This window comes from Dipteris shenzhenensis, chromosome 23 (assembly GCF_047967505.1).
Source record: "Dipteris shenzhenensis isolate YYH24624 ecotype China chromosome 23, Dip_SZ_1.0, whole genome shotgun sequence".
NCBI lineage: Eukaryota > Viridiplantae > Streptophyta > Polypodiopsida > Gleicheniales > Dipteridaceae > Dipteris > Dipteris shenzhenensis.
Genome location: NC_141618.1, coordinates 12158955 through 12181543, shown reverse-complemented (window position 1 = coordinate 12181543; position 22589 = coordinate 12158955). Strand labels below are relative to the sequence as shown.

The 22589-nt window shown below is 45.0% G+C and overlaps 1 protein-coding gene across 1 annotated transcript in view; it reads right to left on the bottom strand.

Annotated features, from left to right (window-relative positions):
* Positions 1–3563: 3563 nt before the first annotated feature.
* The window catches only part of LOC147886988 (denosine deaminases acting on tRNA), a 90236-nt gene continuing 71210 nt past the window's right edge, over positions 3564–22589 (bottom strand). Inside the window, exons 8-9 of the mRNA XM_087394473.1 lie at positions 4223–4310; positions 3564–3938 (exon numbers count right to left, since the gene is read on the bottom strand). Of these exons, the coding sequence (XP_087250599.1) occupies positions 3825–3938; positions 4223–4310 (202 nt within the window). The 3' untranslated portion in view covers positions 3564–3824. The remainder of the gene's footprint in view (positions 3939–4222; positions 4311–22589) is intronic.

Sequence of the window (22589 nt, the reverse complement as noted above, 5' to 3'; positions counted from 1 at the left end):
CTGATATGCATGTACCTCCTCTGGTTCCCAAGGCAGGAAGCCAAAAAGTCCGGCCTGAAAGCAGCTTACCTGACTTGGAGCAATCTCTGACATCCAATTTGTGTTCCTGAAGAAAAAGAATGTGTAGGGAACCACCTGAAACACCTGGATGGAGCTGATTCCTGATCAGCTGTCTGCAACGGCGATGAGGGATGCCGCCCAATCCCTGTATATTCCAATTGGCTATCCTCATTGGTGGGAGGAAGTGGGTTGGAATACCTTATCCGACCTGGTGGCGGAAAAAGAACCCTCTGCCGGAGCTGACCTCTTGCCATACACACGAGTTCCAAGGGGAGGAAAGTCCATAGGTGAAAGAGAGAAGGATCTCTCACAAGGGATGCCGATAACTGGCTCTCCGAATGTAGAAGGTACAAAATCATCATCTGGGAGTTCAGAGAGGTCCTCCAAAGCAGAAAAGGAGTTCCGCTGAGCCAGTCCTGGGGAGGGTGCACGAAGGATTCCTACCGAAGCAGGGATAGAATGTAAGACCCCCTTCCCTCTATCCAAAGAAGGAGGCACCTGTACTGGATCCTGATCAAGTCCTGATCAAGAAGTGCTGCGGACGAGGTGCCAACAACCTGGGCTGCTGAGGAAGGTACAGCCTGATCCAAGGATGGGGTCGAACAAGGCTCCTGAACACTAGTCTCCTCCCGAGGCTTCAAGGGGGTAGCCTCCGAAGCGGTGGATGTGTGATCTGAAGTAGAGGGCCTACCGCGGCCGGAACCCACCATGGGCCAGAGATGGTGCGAGGTGCAGGAGGGACTCGGGTAGCCCTAGGAGGGGGGGGAGCCTATGTCTGAGGCAGAGCCTGTGGAGCGGTAGGTCTTGCTCCAGCTCTCTGTCGTAAGCTAGTACGAGCTGGTTGCTTTCTAGGCCTCTTTTTCTTCTTTGGGCAATCTCTGGCGAAGTGCCCCAAGGATCTGCAAATCCTGCACTCGTCCTGCCGACCTGCAACCTCAAATCTCTGGCGGAAGAAGGACCCATCGGGTCGTTGTAGCATGATGTGGTCATCTGAAATATTGGGGTCTTGGACAATGACCCTAACCCTAGGTACCCCATCCATCCTGACCGCCTCAGCAGCCGAAGAGGGTTCGCTAGGAAGAGGGGGGATCTCTGCTACCACACCAAACCTCTCGCCAATAACTGAAAGTAGCCGGTGATAAACTGAGGGAAGACCAGGGAATCTGATGAAAACAGAAATTCCCTGCTTGTCCTCTTCAACTGGGTCAAAGCCCAGTTGAAAGGGAAACAAAAAAATCCTCCTGAAGCCTAGAAAAAGAAAATCAGCCTGTAGCAGGTCTCTCATGACGTCCGGGGAATCTAGGCACAGCTGAAAGAAACCTCGTCCCAACAAACGAACATCCTTAAGGTGGGGGGCGAGCTCCTGGGGAAGTGCCACAAGCATCCAATCTCTAGCTTGTGACCTGGAGGGGTGGGAGCCATGGATGCGTGCGAAGAGAGTCGTGGAACACTCATGCTCCAAATCCTTTTGCAGCTGCTGCAGCTCGTCTTTTGAGAAAGTGACGGTTCTCGCGGCCGGTGTGGGCGGTAACGGATTGACTGAATGGGAACCCATTCGTCAATCGAGGTGGGAAAGGCCGATTCAAAACCAAAACAAGAACTCCGTCTGCTTTCTTGAAGCCCAGGAGACCCCTAACAAAAATAGGGGTACTCCAGATGAGGGGAGAGGGCGAAAGGAAGGAGAGAGAGAGAGAGGAATGAGCAAGGAGAGGAGGAGTCAGCAAGAGGAAGAAGAGGGGGCAGCAAAGGGAGAGGAAGAAGGAAGAGGAGAGGAGGAGTGGAAGAGAGGGAGGGGGAGGGGCTGGCAGCAGCGAGGGGGGGCTGAATCAGCGCAGGGGGGCGCTGGAAGCAGCGCAGGGAGGAGAAGCAGCGCAGGGGGGAGCAGCAGGCAAGGGGGAGGGGAGGGAGGAGGCAGCACGCAGGGGGGAGCCAGCGCGCAGAGGGGAGGAGGTAGCGCACAAGGGGGAGGCAGCGGGGGGGGCGCTGCAGCAGCGCAGGGGGGAGCAGCAGGCAAGGGGGAGGGGAGGGAGGAGGCAGCGCGCAGGGGGGAGGCAGCGCGCAGAGGGGAGGAGGTAGCGCGCAAGGGGGAGGCAGTGCACAAGAGGGAGGAGGCAGCGCGCAGGGGGGGCTGCAGCAGCGGAAGAGAAGGAGGGGAGTCGAGGGTAGGGGGGAGGGAGGAAGCAGCAAGGAGGGGAGGGAGGGAGCAGCGAGGAGGGCAGCAGGAGGGAGCGGGGAGCAGCAGCAGCCTGTCTCCAGTACAGCATCTTTGATCAGATTTGAGTCTTTTTGTGCATGCATTTCATACTAATTTTGCTTGTCCTAAGCATTAGAATCTCTCTCGGCTTGTTGCAACTTTGCTTGAAGAGATGGGGGTATTCGCCCTTCCATTTCCCTTTGTTGCTCTTCTAACACCAAAAATAACATCTAAAGTCTCAACTATGCCTCGTACGGGAGCTTCACGCATTATAAAGTTCCTTTCATATGTTACATGCATCATGCTCACATCTATCGTTTAACGAGAAAATCATTACAAAATTGTTAAATGTATTGGCCTTTGGCTATGGACATCAATGACTTGATTATCTTTACCCTCATGAGATCTCAAAGAAAAAATCTATTGGATTAACTCAATCCACTTGGTCGTTCAGCCTCTTAGCTCAAGCTAGATACACAAGCGTTTGATACTTTCTCAAGCTGTGATGATCTCAAGCTTAGCAGCATATAAAGAGTATCCCCATGCCTTCAACGCATAGGCAAAATATATTTGTTGTGATGAATCTGTCTTTTACTTTCAAAAACCATCAGTCATTCATCTTGGACCACATTTGCATCTGCTCCTAGCACAAATGGTACATCTGAAATTCCGACCACCATTAAATTGTAGACTGGCTATAATAGTTTTCATTGGCTCTTTTTCAGCCTCTTGCTAGGTGGAGGTCTTTCCATTCTAGCCGATCTCACACTTAGACCTGTGTTAGTAGCTCTTTTATGGCTCTCTTCTAGTCCTATGGTTTCAACAAATTAAGGTTCGACTTTAAAACTTCTAGCAAAACCTTGGAAATTTCCTTCTTTAAATTTTTGTCTCCTTTAAGAAGAAAAGGTCTGTGGGGATTAGGAATAAGGGCAGCTAATCCTTCTAATACCTATAAACTCATAGATCTAGGCATGGCAGCAGATAGCATTTTTAGCTAGTTTCTTTGAATGTTCACTTTGTTGAAGAAGCCTCATATCTTACAAACAGCGATATCCTTGATGATAGCCTGCCAACACACTTGAAACACACAGGCCATAAGACGACGCTGACAAAGTAAAAGTACAGGTAAAAGTGGGAAAAAGGTAAGCAATAAGCGGAAGAGCGATGGGCAAAACAGGGGCAAATCATACATAAAAACCTAAAAACCAGACACAAAAGAGGACTTCACACAGACTTGGAAATTGCGGAGATACTCTACGCCGAGATCAGAATGATGAAAATCATGCACAGCTGAGAAACAGGGTAAAGAGCCAACGGATGACAAAGAGGTGCATGTGGGCTGTAAGCAGCAGGGAGGCTAGCAGAGGAGCAGGATCCTGAGACAATGTTAATACATCTAGCACCTTGCAAGCAAGCCTTTAAAATTTTGGTCATGTAAAAATCACTGCCTGATATGAATCGCTTAAATGCTTCAACCTTCAGAATATGAGAGAGTGGGCCAGATTATTTTTACAAAAATTTGAGCACCGACATGGGAGAGTGGGTGCATCAATAAAAGTGAAAACTGCTTTCAACAACGAGTAATATGGAATGATTGATAAACTGCAGGCTTGACTAACCAATCTGCACAAGATGGAGAGCTCAAAAATGTGTCTTTGGCCTTGAGATAAGGCTTTGACATTGCCTGCCAAAACCCAGCAATTTTAAATAAGGCAGCACAGAATCCATTACAAACTCTGTGCAAAAATTCCAACTGTGTTTTGTGCATCTGTTTCTCTATAAAGAGGCACATGCCTACAGCATATTCAAGTAAATTTCCCCCTGTTTTGGAAGATCTCTTCTCATGCTTGGCTTTTCAGCTCATGAAAATGTTCGGTTTTTGTTTCTATTTAGTGTGGTCGTATAGTTTTGCACATCTCATGAAAAGGCTTCCCAGTTTATTCTCAAGTGATACAAGAGAGAAAATACCTTGATTTTCCCATATGAAACACCTATAAGGTTGACATCAGGTGAAAGATGAGATTGCAGTGACATATACAGCTCGAGAAATGCCCGCCTGCCATCATACAACTCTGTTACTGCCAAGTTCAAGACTAAAACTTGTAATATAGGCTGCTAACAAAAGGAAGAGGGGAGAGAGAGAGAGAGAGAGAGAGACACGAGATGACATTTTTTATTTAAGAGTCCCAAGAGAACCAAAAGGATTTGAAGTTTTGCCATCAAGTATAGAAAGTTCCAGATGATGTACATATTTACAAAAGGCCTAACCTTTATTATCATTATTATAAAAACAAGACGTCTTAATTATTGTGCTTTTTACAATAGATTACCCAGAGAAGTATATTTCCCCGTTAATGGCTTGAGTCAACCTTGGGTGTCGAACTGTACCGTGTGAGATCTTGCAAAGTTAGCCAAGGCACGCAAAGAGGAATTATGTTTCCAATTTACGCAGCCCAAGAACTTGAGTAACGACTGCCCTATGGAGACTAGTAAGACTATCCAGATGATGGAAGTCACTGGTGGTTAGTGATTTCCTCAATTAAAATTTTTCATTTGGAGTCATCTGATGTTGTGATTGTGCACTTAGTCAAATTCTGTTTAGACCTAATGATTTAATTAAGATGAAAAGAACCATATTACGTCATGAAGGTTGTAGGATCAATAGGCAAAAGAGAGAATACAAAGAGTCGATGATAATCAGCCGTCACGTCAACTAGTGTAGTGAAAAAGAAAGAGTACAAAGTACTTGTACCTAGACCTAGGACTAAGTGTCCTAGGTGTCACATAGGACTAAGTGTCCTATGTGGCCTAAAAGGCACTAACACTATAAGTGCCTATATTTATGCCTACAAGGCACATACCATGGCCTATAGGGCATCACTAGAACCACCAAAAGATGGCCTACAAACCCCCCTCCATGGGATGGGCTGAAGTATTCTCGAAACGTCTCAGAATACCTGGTATTTTCTGATCATGGTGGCACATGTTCATCCAAAAAGATATAGCCACCTATGAATGTACAAGGGATGTCAGATCATGTAACAAAGGGAACCAAGTGTAAAACCTGTCGGAAGACTTCGAACTTGGGATGAGGAAGTGCCTTTGTAAACATATCTGCTATGTTGGCCTCTGTGGGAAGATAGGACAACTCTATGTCTCCTGCTGACAACTGCTCCCAAAATAATGATAGTGAACTTCAATATGCTTGGTATGCGCATGAAACACTGGGTTACGCGCAATGGCCAAAGCACTCTGGCTGTCAGTGTAGACCATAGTGGAGGATGTCTGGCGTATACCAAGATCTATAAGTAACTGTCGAAGCCAAACACACTCTATTGTAGCAGTGAAAGCTGCCCTGTACTCAGCCTCACAGCTAGATGTGGCAACTGTTGGTTGCTTCTTGCTAAGCCAAGAGACACATGAATTGCCAAGCAAAAAACAATTGCCGGTATGTGACACTCTGGTGTCGGAACACCCTGCCCCATGGTAAGTGAACCCTGATCACCATAGAAGAGGGCTAAATCCTGAGTGCCTCTGAGATATCTAAAGACTCTCTTCACTGCCTGCCAATGCTGTGAACTGGGCATGTGCATGAATCTGCTGAGCTGAGATACTGCATAGTATAAGTCAGGTCTGGTGTGACATAAATAAATAAGGCATCCAATAGCCTGCTGATAAAGAGTGATATCACATGGTGGGCTCCCATCATGAGCTGAGAATTTGAAGACAAGGTCCACTGGAGTAGAGATTGGCTTGCAATCCTTGAACTGAAAACGATCAAGGAGCTGTCCAAAAAGCAATGAAAGCCCCAAGAACTGCCAATGTCCGGATTCACAGCCAATGCCAGCTAGTACGGATTTTGACAATAGTTTCATACGTGTGAAACTATACGGAATACCTAGAGCATGTACAAGCTGTACCGATTTGTTACGTTGTGCGGAGCGCTGTACGGCAAAAGTACGGAAGTACAATACGGAAACAGATACGATGCCTGTACGGAAGCAGGTACTGAACATGTACTGTGCCTGTACAGAGTGCAAGTACAACTGTACGACGATGCAAGTACACTGTACGGGCAGTACAAAATCCAACGTACGGATGCAGGTACAGGGTAAGGGTACCACACAATACGATGTACGGCGACGCAGGTACTGAATGCAGTACGGAACAGGCACTAGACCTTCAGTACATCTGTACGGAGAGATGTACGGCGCAGTACGAAACGGAGTACAGAGCTGGCAGAGTACGGTCGTCCCTGTGTGCAGGCAGAGTACGGTCTGCACGGCTGCTCAGGTACAAAGCTGTACGGCTGTACGGCTAAGTACGGAGCATGCTGTAGGTACGGTCATCCGTACCGTACGACTGTACGGATGAAGGGGCAGTGAAGCTGAAGGGAGCTGATGTGAGTCCAGGTGCAAGAGAAGACGAGTCAAGCCTAGCTCTAATACCACTGTAGGATCGATAGGCAAAAGAGAGAATACAAAGAGTCGATGATAATCAGCTGTCACGTCAACTAGTGTAGTGAAAAAGAAAGAGTACAAAGTACTTGTACCTAGACCTAGGACTAAGTGTCCTAGGTGTCACATAGGACTAAGTGTCCTATGTGGCCTAAAAGGCACTAACACTATAAGTGCCTATATTTATGCCTATAGGCTACAAGGCACATACCATGGCCTATAGGGCATCACTAGAACCACCAGAAGATGGCCTACAAAGGTTGTAACCTATTTGATCCAGGGTATACTCAAAATTTATTGATCATAAACTCACACAGAGGCTCTAAATCCCAACCACACCTAGCGACCACTTGAATTGGGTGCAGATGGTGTTAGGGGAAGAACAAATTTGGGATCCAAAGATTCCTTCCAGATTCAAAGATGACATGGAAGAGTTGTTGTTCCCTATAATGAATCCAGGTAGGGTAGATCTGATGTTGGGGATAAAGTGGTTTTATCAAAAAAATGGAACTTTGAAAATTGATTGTAAAAGTCATGCCATTCATTTTGTCCGAAATGGCCATTTCAAAGTAATTTTGTTGAACCATCTTCGATTATTATAGATTTGAACCATCTTTGAATATAAGTAATTTTTTAAAACTATCTTCGAATATTATAGATGTTTCAAAATATGTAATGCATCTCATGATCCAAAATTTGAATTTCATCAATGTATAGTCATTACTTTTTCTTTTGAGTATTCTACTGTACGTCATACCAAAACAATTCGAGACTCTCACAAGAAATTATTAATAAAAAGAAAAAGAGTGATTACATGGACGTGCCTTATCGATTATCACTTTCTCGGGGTGTTGACCATAAGATTGATCTACTTTATGGTACAACCTTTTAATGAGCCCACTTTGGTTGAGGAAAAAGGAAGAAGACTAGAAAGCGAGCCAGCTCAAAGATTATTTGAGGATGAAGTAAATCCCCATAGGAGGCAGAGGTGTTATTAGTTGATAAGAAAGATGCTGGAATACACCTGTGTGTTAACTATAAAAATCTGAATAAGTTTACCATAGCAAATAAATATCCCATTTCTAGATTGGATGACCTCGTAGATCGACTAGAAGGTCCTAAGTAATTTACTAAAATTGATCTACTTACAGGGTATCATGCGTAGTGATGAAGGGGATATTTATGAAACTGGGTTTAGAACAAGGCAAGGGCATTAGAAAATTCCTAGTCTTACCTTTCGATTTCACGAAGGCCCAGCAACTGATGAATGATATATTCAAGCCCTATTTGGGCAAGTTTCTGGTGGGTATACAATAAAACATTGACAGAGCATGAAACCCATCTTAGAATTGTTTTGGATACCGTAAGGCGCAAGAAGTTGTATGCCAAAGAGTCGAAATGTGACTCTTTGAAACATCTCCAACGATGGGATTTGTATAGATGATTTTAGGAAGGTACTAAAATGGCCTACCCCTCAGACTGTTAGAAAGATATGGTCTTTTCTAGGCTTACGGTATTTTCCTAAAATCATATTCAAGATTATGCTCAGATAGCTCTGCCCATAGCAAAACTTCTGAAGGGGGTAAAAGAGCAACAACCTTGTAAGTTGGAATAAAGAGTTCAACAATAGTTCTGAGGTTACGAAGGCATTTATGCTAGCTATTGTTGATCCTAACAACCCGTTTGTGATTGAAATAGATGCTAGTGATTTTGCAATAGTGCTGCTCTTTTCCAAGAGGGGAGACCTATTGTCTTTGAAAGTAAAAAGCTGAATGATTCTCAACTAAAGTATGCGGGAATACATGCCTTGAAAGTATAGAGACCTTATTTATATGGTTTGACTTTCAAGGTTATAGTGGATCATGAACCCCTTAAGTATTTCTGTAATCAGCCTAACTTGAGAGAAAGAAAGGCCAGATGGACAAAGTTGATACAAGTGTTTATTTTTCACATTAGATGTAGTAGCAGTGGATGCTTTCAATAGGATTGGAGAGGTAAATGTGCTAAGTTTTGTTGAGATAGGAACTTATTTCTACCATTCTCTCAGAGGGCAAAGAAGTGGATAAGGATCCTTAGGATTGAGAGAATGTTACCTTTGAGAATGAGGCCAGAAATCAATATATAATCCATAATGAATTGTTATTCCACAAGTAAAGTTTGTATATAATCTGATAGGGATGACATAAAGAAAAAGAGTGTATATGAATGTCATGACAATCCTAGTGTTCATCCTAGGATACAAACGACCTATGATTTGGTCAAATGGAACTTTTATTGGATGAGAATGAAAGTGTATGTTCACGACTACATGGTTAAATGCCAACAATGCCAAATCAATATAGTAGAACACTTTAATATTGGAGGCATGTTGCATCCCCTACCAATTCTTGATGCTAAGTGGGAAAGTATTTCTATAGATATTGCCACAAGGTTATCCCAAACAAGTAGAGAACATGATGCAACTTAGGTCGGAATTGATTGACTTACCAAACTTGCGCAGTTTATACCTACTAGGACAATGTAAAGGCACCGAAACTAGCACAACAATTAATAGAGCAACTATTCGACTTTATGGTTTTCCTAGTGACATAATCGGTGACCAAGACTCCCTCCAATGTGAGTTCATCCAGTTTTCCATGTGAGAGGAATCAAGGGGAAACTTGGAGATGGAGACAGTTTAATATCTCCAAAAGAACTAACAGACTTGGAGAGTTTGACCAATGTTCCACAGGAGTTTGACCAATGTTCCACAGGAACCTGAAAAGGTTCTAGATAATAGACAAAAACAACTTAGGAATAGGATTATTATTGAGTATTAGGACAAACACCTGAAGGGGGAAAGAATGTTACCACCTGCATATCCACTTGGTTCAGCAAGATATTTTCTAGATTTTCCACATCCATAGCAAAGATACCATGCCATCTTCCTTTAAGACCATTCTCTCTCATACTTCGTTAAGGAACCATATCAGTTACTAAACAACAGTATCAAGCCTTGCCTTTACCTTGTGGACCCTCTAATACTCTTATGGCTGTAAGGCACTCTATTATTCAGTCTGGATGGCGAACCAGCTTGTCATGGAGCACAGACCTTGTGTGGTTACGCCCACATCCTAGTGTTGTAATCTACAATTGTTCGAAATCTGTTTGCCATGAGACAAACCGTTTTAGTGGTTCCATAATTCTTCTTCTTTCTTATTTTTCGTCCAACCGGCCCAAACACCAAACCCTCCCCCATTTCTCCCCTCCAGTTCACCCGTCTTTTATTCTGTTGGAAGGCCTGAATCACATGGATTGTCCAGGGACAAATGTGGACTCCTTTGTGAAACCCACGGTCCACCACACCTCTACCACACCAGGTCCCCCCCTCCACCCTTCCTCTTCCTTTTCCCCATCAAAACGGCCTGCTTTCAAAGATCTCAAGGCAGCTCTTACTTACTATCCAGTGTCAATCATGGCACATGGACATGCCAATCTTTGTGTTGTAGAAAAATGCATAAACTTATGTTGGCATAATTAAGGAAAATAATATTTGGAACTTTCATGACGAAAATATTAAAGGGAAGGACAATCTTGTGACAAATGGTCTATCTAAAAAACTAAAGTTAATACAAAATTTGTGGCCTATTGTAGTGATTTCATCGCAGCACCAAAAATCAATTCACAACTTCCTGGAACAAACCGCACTTGCATAAATTTTTCATCTGAGGGCTGGAAATCTTGAACAGCAAAGAGAAACTCAACGATTGGGCTTGAATACAATCTATTGTAGAGAGAGTGTGGTAGGAGACTGAGCCCTCCAATAAAGTGGGGTGCCACTTGTCTTGTGCTTTTCCCCTTAAGAAGTGGGGGAATTAAGCACTCTCCAAAGTCCTACACATTGCACAAACAATATCCAACACTTTAACCCATAAGAGTTTAGCCAAATGCATGCATTCTAGTTCTTGGACTAATCCTAGTCCCTTGTGGGCATTCCCACAGTGCTCTTTAACCAATGAAACACAAAGGAAAACAAAACTTGTTCTAGTTAACTGAAGTCAACTTTCTTTGACTAGAGTCAACATGAAAGATTCCTCTTTATTTCTTGCGAGTAGTACAACTTTCACAACATCCCCTCGGCTTCTTATCAATTTCCCTCAACTGAAAAGCTTCTTGGTACAACTGTAAATTTGGGGTACTCTAAGAAAACCTCGTCATCTACCCACTTGGCATCTAGTGCCGAGTAGTTCTTGAACTTGGCAAGATACCTGTGGGTAACCTTGCCTCTGGGTCCTTTCTTCTCTATGTGATACACAATTTGTTCTGGTTGGAGGATCTCCTCGATTTCTTCCACCTCTAGTGGTTCTTCTTAACTGGTTCCATGGGTTCTAGTGGTTCTTCTTGAACTAGCTCCATGGGTTCTGGTCCTTGATATTTCTTTAGAGGAATCACGTGGAAAGCATTGTAAATCTTCCAATTCTCTAGCATGCAACTTCATTGATTGGCTCACTAGAGATGCCTCAACGACCTGCATAGAGCGGTGCATGAGATTCCTCCATTACTCTTCATCCTCATATCAAAGGTCACACACCCGCCCCGATGGTTGTCCTTCAAGTGATACCCATCCTTAAGAGAATACTAGCTGGTTGACTGGCTTTGCTGAATATTCTTCATGATCCTTCTGAAATCTGAGTCTTGTAAATAGTGCTCTTTCATCTTCTCAAGGTCTCTATGATGGGCTATGGTGACGTTATTTGCTTGAGGCCTCCTGGAAAGGGCATCCGTCACTCTAAATATGTGCTCCTGGAGTATGCACAATCTGAAAATGGACTATGGACAGAAAGCTCTCCCATCTCAAATGCTTTTCTGAGACCTTAGTTTGGGTCAAGAAGTATCTAATAACTTTGGTGATCCATCTTAACCATAAAGTCAGCCCCTAAAAGATAGTGTTTCCAGATAGTAAGAGCATGAACTGTATACAGCTAATATAACTTTCTCATATGTCCCCATATGTCTCTTGGCATCACACAATCTCCTACTTTCATAGGCCACCACATATCCATCTTGATGAAAAGCAGCTCCAACACACTCCCCACAAGCATCGCAGTCCACATCAAAGGGTTTTTGTAGATTGGGAACAATGAGAACAGGATCCCTGGTTAACTTCTCCTTGAGAGTGTTAAAAGCGGTCCTTTGTCGCACTCCCATCTAAAAAATGCAAATTTCTTGGTCAAATCGTGTAGCAAGGCTGCAATATCAACGAAATGTCTGATGAGCTTGCTGTAGTACAAACGAAGTCCCAAAAATGGATTGCATCCAAAAAGAATTCGCTTTTCTTTCCATTGATAAAAAGCTTATTGTCTCTGAGTTCTTGGAACATCGTGGCTAGATGTCTCTTATGTTCTTGTTCTCACTTTGAAAATGCCAAAATGTCATCAAAGAAAGTACCTGTTAAATGTATCTGGGGTCCGAAGATCCAATCCATCATCCAGTTAAAGGTATTGGAGTATTTATTAAGCCAAAGGGCATGACTAAGAATTCATATCATCCAAAAGTTGTTCGAAAAGCCATTTTATGGATATCCTCGGGATGAATCCTTCTTTTGTGAAGATAACACGACTCTTTAAATCAATCTTGCTGAAATAGTGGCTCCCTTCAACCTATCCAACACATCATCTATGCATGAAATCGGAAGCCTATTCTTGACAGCCATCTTATTAAGGTCTCTATAGTCAACACACATACGATAAGACCCATCCTTCTTCTAAACAAACAAGATGGGTGAGCAAAAAGGAGAAGAACTAGGTCAGATAAGTCCTTTAGGGAGCACTCTTGTACCAAGGCCATGATCTCCACGAATTGGGCTGCACTCAACCTATAAGGTGGCCAATTTGGAGACTTTCCCTAGAAGTGATCCTAGGGTCATTCTAGATGTACCTCTCCTGGTAACAAATCTGAAAAACAATCTTTAAAAGCATCTTAAAACTGAATTTTTTCTTGATCTTGATCCTAACTGAATTTTTTCTTGAACTGGAGGATCCAACTCAACTTTTGGTTCATTCTCTTTTTCCTTGACAAAGACCATGTAAGCTGAAATCAAAGACTGTATTAATTTTCCAACAAAAACACTGGATACAACTGGAATAGTTTCTCCTCTTTCCTTGGCAACAATCCAATGCTCTCTATTCTATGAGTGAAAACAAGTGTTCTTTTGGGCATCATAAGACGCACTCCTTTTCGATGGAACCAAGGCATCCGCAAAACTACATCGAATTGAAAAAGTCCTTGAGATTCACATAATCCTGGATATGGATCTCTAAGCTTGCCTATAAGAGGCTTCACAAGGAGTGACTGTCCTTTGGAAAATCTACAAGACATCAAGAGGCTGCCCTAATTTGAGTGGGGAGAATGGTGTGTCAATGCTGTACTGGAAGGGAGGAAGTCTATCCATGGGGAGCCAGAGTCGCTCAAGCCACCTCTCTGTGTATGCAAACCAACATCTCTGGTCACCTGCAGCTAATAGTGCCATCAATGCTAGCCATGGTAATTTGCTGTGTCTAGAATTGCAATTCATGTAGCCTCTGACTCGATATAGGGAGGTGATGACCTGAAATGTTGCATCAAGCTGCAGTGGAGATGACCCAAACTCAGCTTGGATGGTCTGGTGAGGAACCGATGGCTTACTACGAATCACAGTGATGACATGAGAACTTGTAGGCGCTCCACACGAGCCCACTCTGTATCTGACAGATCCAGCCCCCAGCATAAGGAGTCAAAAAGTAAGCCGTTGGTCTGAGGGTCCTGAAAGTGTGAGCGGAAGCACTACCCTTTAGTTTGGCCAACGAAGCGACCCCTTGCTCAGGAGATCCTACATCGCCAGTCTCATAGTAAAAACAGCTCTGGAAAAGAGAACCCCCAAGTATGTGTATAAGATCGTAACCTTGGTTTTACCAAGGTTGACCTTCAAATCACACAAAGACTGTAGTGCATCTAAGTGCCTCCGAAGACCCTCTGCCGAGGAAGATATGAGTACCACGCCATCTGCGTAAAGCAAGATCCAAATCAGTGTGCCAACAAGAGAGTATCAGGTCCCCCCCAGTGTCTGCATAATTGTCTCAAGCTCATCAATGAGAGACAGAGAGAGAGAAGGCATCGTGGGCCTATGGGACAAAGTGACACCAAAGAGAAAAACTCATACAAGCCACAAGGGGCTGAGGCAAAGGGTGCGCTAAGACCCTTTGCTGAGTATTGTGCTGAAATAAAAAGAGCTCAATGGCTCAAGCAAAAACAAGTACAAAAAATATCATATCATGTGCTATCTGCTATCGGGGCCAGGTTGAGAACTGGAATTGGAACTGGAAATTCAAAAACCAAAACCGGGCACTCTAATGGCTCATCTATGAGTCGTGAATGTCTCAAATTTGAGTCTGTTTGGCTGTCTCTTACTGTGGCGTCGGAGGGGGCGTGATCTCCTCGATCTTTGAACCCGCTGAGCTATGTTCAAAGTGACCCCTCGTCTCAGGCGGTTTCCTTTGCAGAAAGCTATGATAGGGCGAGCCTCAATCGAGTGTGCTCTAGGCGCTCTCCGTGTCGTGGGTGGCCTCTGCGGTCCTCTCTAGGTAATCCAAATTGCCCGCATAGCAGCTAGCTCCTCCTCCTCCACCCCACTATGTCCTGGAGCTGACTTGAATGCATAAAAATCTGTGACGTGCCGTTGTCTGTGGTCAACCTCCCCATCCTGTGGGTGCGATCGCCTCCTGCTGCTCTCTCATCTGTCGTAGCAAGGTCTCCCCATGTGGGCGCATCTCAAGCAGGTAGAGCCCAATGCAGACCTAGTCATGGAAATGGATCAAGCGTGATAGTGGGCCGAAGCCACTCCCATCTTGATAGAGGCAGTGGTATCTCGTTCCCGGATCTCATAGTAGGCTGGGCAGGTGCAAAGAAAGTGTTCCTCTGTCTCAACAACACTTGTTTTCTTGAACTGAAGGATCCAACTCAACTTTTGGTTCATTCTCTTTTTCCTTGACAAAGACCATGTAAGCTGAAATCAAAGACTGTATTAATTTTCCAACAAAAACACTGGATACAACTGGAATAGTTTCTCCTCTTTCCTTGGCAACAATCCAATGCTCTCTATTCTATGAGTGAAAACAAGTGTTCTTTTGGGCATCATAAGACGCACTCCTTTTCGATGGAACCAAGGCATCCGCAAAACTACATCGAATTGAAAAAGTCCTTGAGATTCACATAATCCTGGATATGGATCTCTAAGCTTGCCTATAAGAGGCTTCACAAGGAGTGACTGTCCTTTGGAAAATCTACAAGACATCAAGAGGCTGCCCTAATTTGAGTGGGGAGAATGGTGTGTCAATGCTGTACTGGAAGGGAGGAAGTCTATCCATGGGGAGCCAGAGTCGCTCAAGCCACCTCTCTGTGTATGCAAACCAACATCTCTGGTCACCTGCAGCTAATAGTGCCATCAATGCTAGCCATGGTAATTTGCTGCGTCTAGAATTGCAATTCATGTACCCTCTGACTCGATATAGGGAGGTGATGACCTGAAATGTTGCATCAAGCTGCAGTGGAGATGACCCAAACTCAGCTTGGATGGTCTGGTGAGGAACCGATGGCTTACTACGAATCACAGTGATGACATGAGAACTTGTAGGCGCTCCACACGAGCCCACTCTGTATCTGACAGATCCAGCCCCCAGCATAAGGAGTCAAAAAGTAAGCCGTTGGTCTGAGGGTCCTGAAAGTGTGAGCGGAAGCACTACCCTTTAGTTTGGCCAACGAAGCGACCCCTTGCTCAGGAGATCCTACATCGCCAGTCTCATAGTAAAAACAGCTTTGGAAAAGAGAACCCCCAAGTATGTGTATAAGATCGTAACCTTGGTTTTACCAAGGTTGACCTTCAAATCACACAAAGACTGTAGTGCATCTAAGTGCCTCCGAAGACCCTCTGCCGAGGAAGATATGAGTACCACGCCATCTGCGTAAAGCAAGATCCAAATCAGTGTGCCAACAAGAGAGTATCAGGTCCCCCCCAGTGTCTGCATAATTGTCTCAAGCTCATCAATGAGAGAGAGAGAGAGAGAAGGCATCGTGGGCCTATGGGACAAAGTGACACCAAAGAGAAAAACTCATACAAGCCACAAGGGGCTGAGGCAAAGGGTGCGCTAAGACCCTTTGCTGAGTATTGTGCTGAAATAAAAAGAGCTCAATGGCTCAAGCAAAAACAAGTACAAAAAATATCATATCATGTGCTATCTGCTATCGGGGCCAGGTTGAGAACTGGAATTGGAACTGGAAATTCAAAAACCAAAACCGGGCACTCTAATGGCTCATCTATGAGTCGTGAATGTCTCAAATTTGAGTCTGTTTGGCTGTCTCTTACTGTGGCGTCGGAGGGGGCGTGATCTCCTCGATCTTTGAACCCGCTGAGCTATGTTCAAAGTGACCCCTCGTCTCAGGCGGTTTCCTTTGCAGAAAGCTATGATAGGGCGAGCCTCAATCGAGTGTGCTCTAGGCGCTCTCCGTGTCGTGGGTGGCCTCTGCGGTCCTCTCTAGGTAATCCAAATTGCCCGCATAGATTGCCCGCATAGCAGCTAGCTCCTCCTCCTCCTCCACCCCACTATGTCCTGGAGCTGACTTGAATGCATAAAAATCTGTGACGTGCCGTTGTCTGTGGTCAACCTCCCCATCCTGTGGTGCGATCGCCTCCTGCTGCTCTCTCATCTGTCGTAGCAAGGTCTCCCCATGTGGGCGCATCTCAAGCAGGTAGAGCCCAATGCAGACCTAGTCATGGAAATGGATCAAGCGTGATAGTGGGCCGAAGCCACTCCCATCTTGATAGAGGCAGTGGTATCTCGTCCCCGGATCTCATAGTAGGCTGGGCAGGTGCAAAGAAAGTGTTCCTCTGTCTCAACAACTCCCAATGTGCATAGCGTGCAGGTCCGTTGCTCTCTAGGTATACGTGCTGCTCTCCCTGTCTCAATCCTCAGCTGATGGGATGAAACCCGCATCTTCCCAATGGCGATCCTCAGTGCATGTGACTCTCTTCTGTCCTCGAGATATGGAGGTCTGACGATGAATCCCTCCTCTGAGACATTCAGGAAATTGTCATGGTATAACTGTGTCTTGGTGGGGAGATCCTAATCTCCCCCCCAAGCCCGAGACGTGTGGAGCTGGAGAAGATCTAACCGTATGATATGGTTAATCTCATCTTGCGGGATCGACTTAGGGGGTGCATCCACACTACACTGAAAGGGGGGGAGCCTGTCCATCTGAATCCCGTGTCTAGAAAACCATGTGGATATACGTGCATACCATGTGTCTGCCCCACCCTCGGCTAGTCGTTTGAATGACTCCAAAGCCAGCCTCGGTAGTCTCCAATGGGGTAAGTCCCAGACTCTATGGATGAAAGTCACTGTCTGAAAGATGGCATCAATCTGTAGTGGTGTCATGGTGGCGAACTCTGCCTGTACTATCTCATGCGGGACTGATGGGTCTATGAGACTATGAAAATCCTGGTACAAATGAGCTATGAGTGTGGAGCTACTAAACGAACATCCACACCAATGCAGAGTGCAAAAAATGCAAAATGATAGTACTAAGTACAACAACATAGTCATGTCAGTGGTGGACTACATATCAATCTCCTCCTCCTCATTATCATCATCATCACCAACATCAAGACATCATGGTGGGTGGGAGCAATGGAGGCATGAAACCGACGATAGAGTGTTGTCGGCTACTCATGGGTGTGGCCTTGTGACATCTCCTTGTCATAGCTCTGCACCTAACAAGGGCTACAGTAACCCCTGTCGTCTGGGCTCTGACTCTGAACAAAGAGGAGATATCCCCAAGGGTAATATGTGCGTCAACCCTCTGTCTGAGTTGTCTAGTCACTGGCACTCGATCACGATCATGTTGAGGCCTCGTATCATGGGGGTCTGTGTGATCTGGCAAGAAGACCTCCGTGATAGAGCACTGAAATGGATCTGTCAAGGAAGAAGTCTGCTCTTGTTTCCGTGATCGAAGTAGCCTCTCGTGGCGCCTGACTACCTCATGAATGAAGGCCGCCAAGCATCTCTGATTTGGATAGGAGAGGAATCGAGACAAAACTGTCCCAAAGCTATCTCTGAAGAGGCAATAGAAACGCCCTCGGATCTCACAGTAAACAGAATACCTAAAGATGAAGTGCTCCTCCACCTCAACCTCCTGTGTGTCACATAATGTGCACATGTGCCTCTCCTTGGGTAGGCCCTCGGCTCTACCGCTCTCGATACAAAGTCTATGTGAAAAGACCCAAAACTGCTCAATAGAATTCCTCAGTGAGTGAGGTAAGTGGGTTTGCGTGTATCCTGGTCGGTCAATGAAACCCTCCTCTGTGTGATATGCAAGCAGTGATCTCTGTAGAAGCTAAGCTTCACAGGAAGCTCACGGTCCCAACCAGGTCCGGAATATGTGTAGCTGTAAGAGATCACACATTACCTGGTTGACATTGTGTGATAGGAGGGGAGAAAACGGAGCGTCCATACTGTACTGGAAGGGAGAAAGTCTATCCATGTGTCACCACAATGTAAATATCCTAAGTCAAAGTACAGTTGACCATTTATTTGATCTTAATTAAAGAATGTTATATGTGTTAATTACGGTCAAAGAGTTATTTTTAATGGTCAAAGGATTGACTTCGGTCAAAGATACTTGACTCCAGTCAAGTAAACCTGACTACGGTCAGAGAATGTTGACTTTGGTCAACAAGACTTGGCATGCGCCAAGAGGGTTAACCCCGGTTAACCAAGATGTGCCAACTCCGGTTGGAGAGACTTGACTATAATTAAGGCGCCTTGACCTTTGGTCGAAGCTCTTTAATTATAATCAAGAGTGTTGACCTCGGTCAACCAGAGAAAATATATATATATATTTATTTATATATATATTTGTTTAGATGTGCACATGTGTTCAGTGGGGACGCCCACCGTGACTAGGATTAGTCCACAGTGTGTTATTTTGCATGCAAAGCGCTAACAATTAATGGGTACCATGGTGGTGCGCTTTAATTAATTGTTGCAGGTACTAGGAAGGATTATTTTCCTAAGCGAGATGGGAGCCTGACAAGCACCTAGGAAGCGGTTCGTGTGACCGAGAGCCTGGAAGACTCCAGAATGGCCCTATGTGGCTTGTAATAAGAGTTAGTCTAGATTTTAGACAAGTGGCATGTTGCCAAATTGAATGGGGCTTGAAGCTCTTGTAAGAAAGAGAGTTCTTTTGACGTTTTTATGAGGGAGAGTTACGAGACAGCTTAAAGCTGAACTTTTGTAACAGACTTTTTTTCAAAAAGTAATAAAGACCTTCGGGGGGGTCCAGCCCGACAATTTGTCCTGGGCCCTAGTGTTTGTCCAGAGAGAGGGAGAGCTTTGGAGAAGGGAGAGCTGTGGACAGTTTTAGATTCAGTTTTAGAGCTTGGCTTCACAGTTTAAAATTCAGTTCCGGTTGTATTGGTATCAGAGCTTGGCTTCACAGTTTCTTCAAACTGTGACGATCCAAGAGACAAGGAGAGAAAGAAAGCATGGACCCACCGTGACCTTGTATTGGTACGGGGTACGTGTGACTTGCAGGCGCAAGTATATCAGTCGCCAAAATTGACGAAAATTAGAAAACCTGAGCGAATCTGATTTTAGTAGTACAAGCAATCGACGCAAGCATTAGTTACGGGATTTTATACGGAGAACTCGTTGTGAGCAGAAGATTTTGTCCATCGCCTGGAGCTTCCGATGCTATGCGTCAAGTTGCAAGTATAAAAAAAAATCAGGAGATTGTGGTTGCGGTAGTAGGACTCCCGTGCCCTTAATTGGCGTAGGTGTAGAAGAAGCGAAGCCAGCTGCTACCTATTGCCTTGGGAAAGGATGTGTAAGCTGCGCTCATGTAAGGCCAGCCAGGTTCTCGGGAGATAACGAAGGACTACTGATTTTGACGCCCAAAGTTATGCTTGAGAGACGCCTGCACCGAACGGGTGTTTTCATCGTTCGTTGCTTGAAGAAATCGAAGGTGGAGGCCTGATGGTTAGGCGCACGTACAAGGTCCTGTTACAGAATTTCCAGAAGGCGCGACGCGCGACGACCAGTGCATAACCAAGGTGCTGACGTGATCAGACAGCTCAGCAGACACGTGGCACACCGGTGACGTGGCGTCCGTATGTGCAGGTGCTGACGTGGTCAGACAGCTCAGCAGACACGTGGCACACAGGTGACGTGGCATCCGCATGTGCAGGTGCTGACGTGGCAGTACATGTGGCAGCCGGCTCAGTAGATGATGTGGCATGCACGTGTGAGATGACCTGGCAATCTGACAGGTGACATGGATGCTGACATGGCTGACCAGGGGTTAATCTAACTCAACCTTGGTTAGTGGACTGGTTAGAGGTCCAGTTAGTTGACCCAACCAGTCTAGTCTGGTCCCTGTAACCAGACTGTGACCAGTCCAGTTGGCCCAGTTGCAAACTAACCAGACCAGAACCAGTCAGTCTGGTTAGAGTAACTAGCCAGTTACTCCATCTGGTTACTGTTCTTTAAAAAAAAAAAAAAAAAAGAACAGTTGCAGAGACTGTTTCTGCTAGTAATTTTCATCTGTTTGTCAGGCTTTTACTGTCAGAAAAGCAGAGAAAACAGAGATTTGCAGAAAAAGGAGAATGCATGCCTTTGAGCAGTAAAAAGAGGGAAAAACAGATGCCTTTTGAAGCCATCTGCAGCAGCCAGAACAGGGCAACATAGTTGATGATGCTTTGGCAACTGTGTGGGTACATGCCTTGAACTGACAGCCAGTACTGGCATAGATTGTGAATGCAAAACACCTCTTGTTGAGGTACCTTTTCTGTTGGAAAAGCAAAGGTAGTGTGCATCAGTTACCCGCACTGTGTGAGAAATCTGCAGATCTCAGAATATGGATCAATCACCTATCCAGTGGGATTCTCAAGATAGGGATGTGCATCCAAGACAGAGGAATGTGCTGCAAACTCAACAAGAATTTGAACAAATGGTACGCACTCGTATACAAGAGCTGGAAAATCTTAAAAGGGATCCCAGGGCTCAGCATTTGTTTCCAGCAGAGGCTATGCCTAATCCAGTATATGACATGCCAATGCCAGAGGCACACTCCCGTGTACAGTCTGAGAGAGAGAGATCTCATAGATCTCATAGGAGACGGTCCCATAGTAAAAAGAGATCGAGGCATCGTCACCGATCTCCTAGTCCATCACCGTCTACCTCGAGTTCGACTTCTGTGTCTTCTTCTTCCTTATCAGATAAACCATCCAGGAAAAGAAGGAAACACGAGAAGTCTGGGAAGAGAAAGTCTTCCAAAGCGACCAGGGAATTTAAAGAGGGAGGAAAATCTGTCAAGTTTATGACCTACAATGGACAGTATGGTCATACAGACAAAGCATTGCAGTTTATCAGACAGTTTGATGCTGCATTTGGTACAGAGAAATTTTCAGAATCCTCCAAATTAAGAATGGTCAGCTTACACTTAACAGCAACGGCTAGTGCATGGTGGAGTGCACTGACTACAGATGGGTCAGCCCCAAGAAAGTGGAAGGGCTTCAAGAAAGCCTTCTACCAGCAGTTCATGCCTAAACAGTTCAGAGACCATGTTCTTCAAGACTGGGACAGCTTGCACATGGATGCAGGAGATACAGTGGATGGGTACAACCAAAAGTTCTGGGATGCTTATTTGCAGGTTGCACCGTTCAAAAAGATCTCCAAAGGTACCCAGATGAGGAAGTACAGAGCAGGTCTCACTCCAAGAATTCAGGCAGTAGTGAATGCTTTGGGGGCAAAGAATATTCAAGATCTTATGCATTCAGCCTCAGTAGCGAGTCTTGTACCGCTACAAGATCCATCTACAGTGCCATCCTTGCATGCAGGACGTGCTGATAAAAAGAAATCTGATTTTCAAAAATCAGAAAAGAAAGAGTCCCCTAAGGCTGAAAAGAAAGGGTTTCAGTCTCAGAAGCCGAGGGGTACTCAGTTCTCAAAGACCTATAAAGGCAAATCTACTTTTACCCCTGAACAGATAGCAGAATTCCGTAGAGATGGGAAATGCTTCAGGTGCGGTAAAGAGGGGCATGTGGCTGCCCAGTGCCCAGAAAAGCCTTCATCATCGAAGGGAAAAGAGGCAGAGAAGCCACGAGGACCGCAAAAGCCAATGGCGGGGGGTATTCCTGATATACTGGGTCATGCTTTGAACCCAGAAGAACGAGAATTGCTGCTATCATGGGGCAAAGTTAGAGACCAGCAAGCGCTGATTTTATTTGATCCAGGGGCTACTGATAATTTCATATCAGAGGATCTAGCCCTGAGGCTGGGAATAAAGACGGAAGAGCTAGGCAGGGCTTTGGATGCCGATCAAATGTTTTGTGGGAATCCTGTGCCAGTTACTCCCTTGATAGGGAAGCTCCGTCTTCATATTCAGAGTTATGTGGATCAGGAAGACTTCTTCATTTCTCCACTGAAACATTATGATGTAGTTTTGGGGATGCCTTGGTTTCACCGCAAGGCAGTGAAGTTGACTCTTCCTGAAAGAGTGCTGGAATTTGTACATAGGGGGAAAAATCAGCGTGTAATTGCCAGGAATAAAGGGGATACTATCCCCATTGTATCTGATGTTTCATGCAGTAAAGCAATAAAGTCTGCAATTTCTGCGTACATGGTTTTTGTAAAAGAAAAAGAGACTGATATGCATGCTGAAATGAATGATGCAGACAAAGATAAGTTTCAGTTTTTGGTAAACTTTAAAGATTGCTTTTCTGATGTTTTACCAGGGGAGTTACCCCCAGAGAGACCAGAAGATCATCAGATAGAGTTAATGCCTGGTAGTGAGCCACCAAACAGACCCCC